The following is a 3,135-nucleotide window of genomic DNA, read 5'->3' on the forward strand; positions in this document are numbered from 1 at the left end:
AATCATGTGTGCCTATTGAAACGTTCACTTTATGGTTTAAAACAGGCTCCACGAGCCTGGTACCAACGTTTTGCAGATTTTGCTTCCTCTATTGGGTTTAAACATAGTCAATATGATCACTCTCTGTTTATTTATAACCGTGGTAAAGATAGGGCTTACTTACTTTTATACGTTGACGACATTGTTCTCACCACCTCTTCTGACATGCTGCGCACCCGTCTTATGGCTCTCTTTTCTCTCATGAGTTTGCCATGAAAGACCTCGGGCCCTTGCATTCTTTTCTAGGGATATCCGTCACTCGCAATGAACACGGTCTGTTTTTGAATCAAAAAGCCTACGCCATGGACATAATCAATCGCGCTGGTATGCATACATGTAATGCAGTCACCACTCCTGTTGACATGCTTGGTAAATTAAGTAAAAACGATAGTCTACCGGTTTCTAATCCCACTGAATACCGCAGCCTGGCTGGGGCGTTGCAATATTTAACATTTACTCGCCCCGACATATCATATGCAGTTCAGCAAGTCTGCCTTCATATGCATGATCCTCGTGAAGTCCATCTCCTTGTTCTCAAACGTATCATTAGATATATACAAGGAATTGCCGATCTCGGGTTACACATTACTCCATCCAGGTCTACTAATCTTGTTGGTTATACCGATGCTGACTGGGGTGGTTGTCCAGATACTCGTCGTTCCACTTCGGGCTATTGTGTTTATTTAGGCGATAATTTGTTGTCTTGATCTTCCAAGCGCCAAGCTACCTTGTCTCGTTCGAGTACCGAAGCTGAATACAGAGGTGTCGCTAATGTGGTTGCTGAGTGTTGTTGGCTCCGTAATCTTCTTCTTGAATTACATTGTCCAGTTTTTAAAGCATCCTTGGTTTTTTGTGATAACGTAAGTGCAATATATCTTGCGGGTAATCCAGTTCAACATCAAAGAACGAAGCACATTGAGTTGGATATACACTTTGTTCGGGAGAAAGTTGCCCGCGGTCAAGTACGAGTTCTACATGTACCTACGCGTTATCAGATTGCGGACATTTTTACCAAGGGCCTTCCTAGATTGCTCTTCAACGATTTTCGATCCAGTCTCTGCATTCGTCCACCGATAGCTACGACTGCGGGGGTGTAATAGCTAATATATATTTTTAGAATATATCTCATTAGTCAATATCGTAACAAACGTGTATCTATATTTGTTATATAAAGATTGTGTAAACCTCATCCCAATATAATTGGTGAGGTGGCTAGTTTTCTTGGAAAACAATTTTGTAGCTTGTATATATTCTGGTGAATATCAATGAGAAGAACACAACTAATATTTTACACCATTGTCGCCGAAACAAGGACCCGTAGTTGAAAATCCTATGTACCATAAAACAGAACCAAACCAAAAAAATATAACCCACAAGTCGACAACCACTCTCACAATGATCTCTAAGGACGACAACAAAGGGAGGATACGAAACCAGTGACCCCGTCGAAGACTAAAACATGGGTGACATCATGGAGGAAAGAGAGGAAGAAAAGAGAGAAGAAAATAAGCTACCCACCACCGGAACACAACCACACTCCCTAAATATGGGTGCCAACTCCGTATTCGCCGCTTGCGTTAGGTGGTGGTGACCGGATGTCAACCAACTCTTCAGCTGAGAAAGGATGGAAGGAAATGTTGTAGAAAGCCTTTAGCTAAGTGGTACGTGAGGCGGATATGAGGACTCTGTCCCTTGTTCGAATCTCATGGGAGACGAAATTTGATGATATTACTTTCCGGGTCCAAATCCCCCCGAGGGTTTTCACCGATTTTGGTTGTCTAACGGGACGGATTGGTTTTCTCTGGAGCGTGAGTGTGTCAAATATGATTGGGTGAGTGGTTTCTATCCTCGTTAGTGATTAAAATTGTTGTCCTATAAAAACAAGGAAGAGAAAAAAAGTAGTCTACCCGACCACTCCAAGATGTTAGTGGTAGGAAAGAGCAGGAAATGAGAGGAAGGGTAAAGTTTAAAATGTTGATTATATTACTTCGTCATATGTTATTATTAATTTTACTTGGGCAAATAATTAAGAGCCGCAAAATAGTTAGATTATAACTTACATTACATGTTAGCTCGAAAATGTTTTGGAATAACATGAGTTCATCTTAAAAAGCGTAAAGTTTGAATCAAAATAACCTTTTAGTACTCGCACGGGATCAAGGTTGGAAAAGACGTGAGACGGGGCCGAAACGTTAGCGACCTCAAAACGTCGCAACGGAAAAAACGGGGTCGAAACGGATGTTGACTAACGTTGACTTATATATATATATATATATATATATATATATATATATATATATATATATATATATATATATATATATATATATATATATGTAAAGTTGACCGTTTTTTCCGTGTTTGACCTTTTTTTACCGTTTTTTAGCGTTGTTGACCGTTTTAAGCGTTGACCGTCTTTTTTGCCGTTTCAAGGCCCGTTGCAACGATAGTATGTGCTTTTACTCAAAAATGATCCCTTTATTTAAAAGAGAAAAAGGTATGAACAATAACAAAATAAAAGTTCTTAATGTACTTGTTACAATTACTCAATGCACATCAGACATATAATTAGTACACTTCTATTGATACAACAGTTCATAATATTCTTAATGCACATAGTACGACCTTTTAATGCACCTAAAAATAAAAGCACATAGTATTGAACTGGAATGGTTCTAGTTATTGAATCTAACAGAAAATGTCGATTTATTGGCGACTTAACTGACTCTTAGAGCCTAAATTAAATTTCAAACATGATTTAAAATCCATGGAAATTTGATTTTATTATTTTCATGGCGGCTCAATTTTTATTTTTAATTTAATTTAATTTTTTTAAAAATATTTGTTCCTACTTATTAGCCGGAGGTCCACTCGAAAGCAATCTCTCTATCCGTCGAATAGAGAGAGGGATGACTTTCTCAACTTTTGAGAGTGTTTTCACTTTGGGTGGAGAAATGACTTGTCTTTATTCTCGGATAGGAGAAGAATTGTCTACATCTCACCTTCTCCATACAACACTTATGTGGTACTGGGTTTCGTTGTTGTTGTTGTTGTTGTTGTTGTTGTATTGAACTGGTATTGTGCGGCGGCAAAAAG

The 3,135-nt window shown here is 38.5% G+C and overlaps 1 protein-coding gene across 1 annotated transcript; it reads left to right on the plus strand.

The window, feature by feature from the left end:
- Positions 1 to 251: 251 nt before the first annotated feature.
- On the plus strand, positions 252 to 746 carry LOC139859107 (uncharacterized mitochondrial protein AtMg00810-like). The gene has a single exon (XM_071847915.1). It carries the CDS (start codon positions 252 to 254, stop codon positions 744 to 746), a length of 495 nt encoding a protein of 164 aa, XP_071704016.1.
- Positions 747 to 3,135: the final 2,389 nt, after the last annotated feature.

The sequence above is a fragment of the Rutidosis leptorrhynchoides genome, chromosome 7 (assembly GCF_046630445.1).
Source record: "Rutidosis leptorrhynchoides isolate AG116_Rl617_1_P2 chromosome 7, CSIRO_AGI_Rlap_v1, whole genome shotgun sequence".
Classification (NCBI taxonomy): Eukaryota; Viridiplantae; Streptophyta; class Magnoliopsida; order Asterales; family Asteraceae; genus Rutidosis; species Rutidosis leptorrhynchoides.

Excerpts from the sequence above, each read along its gene's own strand:
- LOC139859107 (XM_071847915.1), top strand. The coding sequence starts at position 252 with ATGAAAGACCTCGGGCCCTTGCATTCTTTTCTAGGGATATCCGTCACT.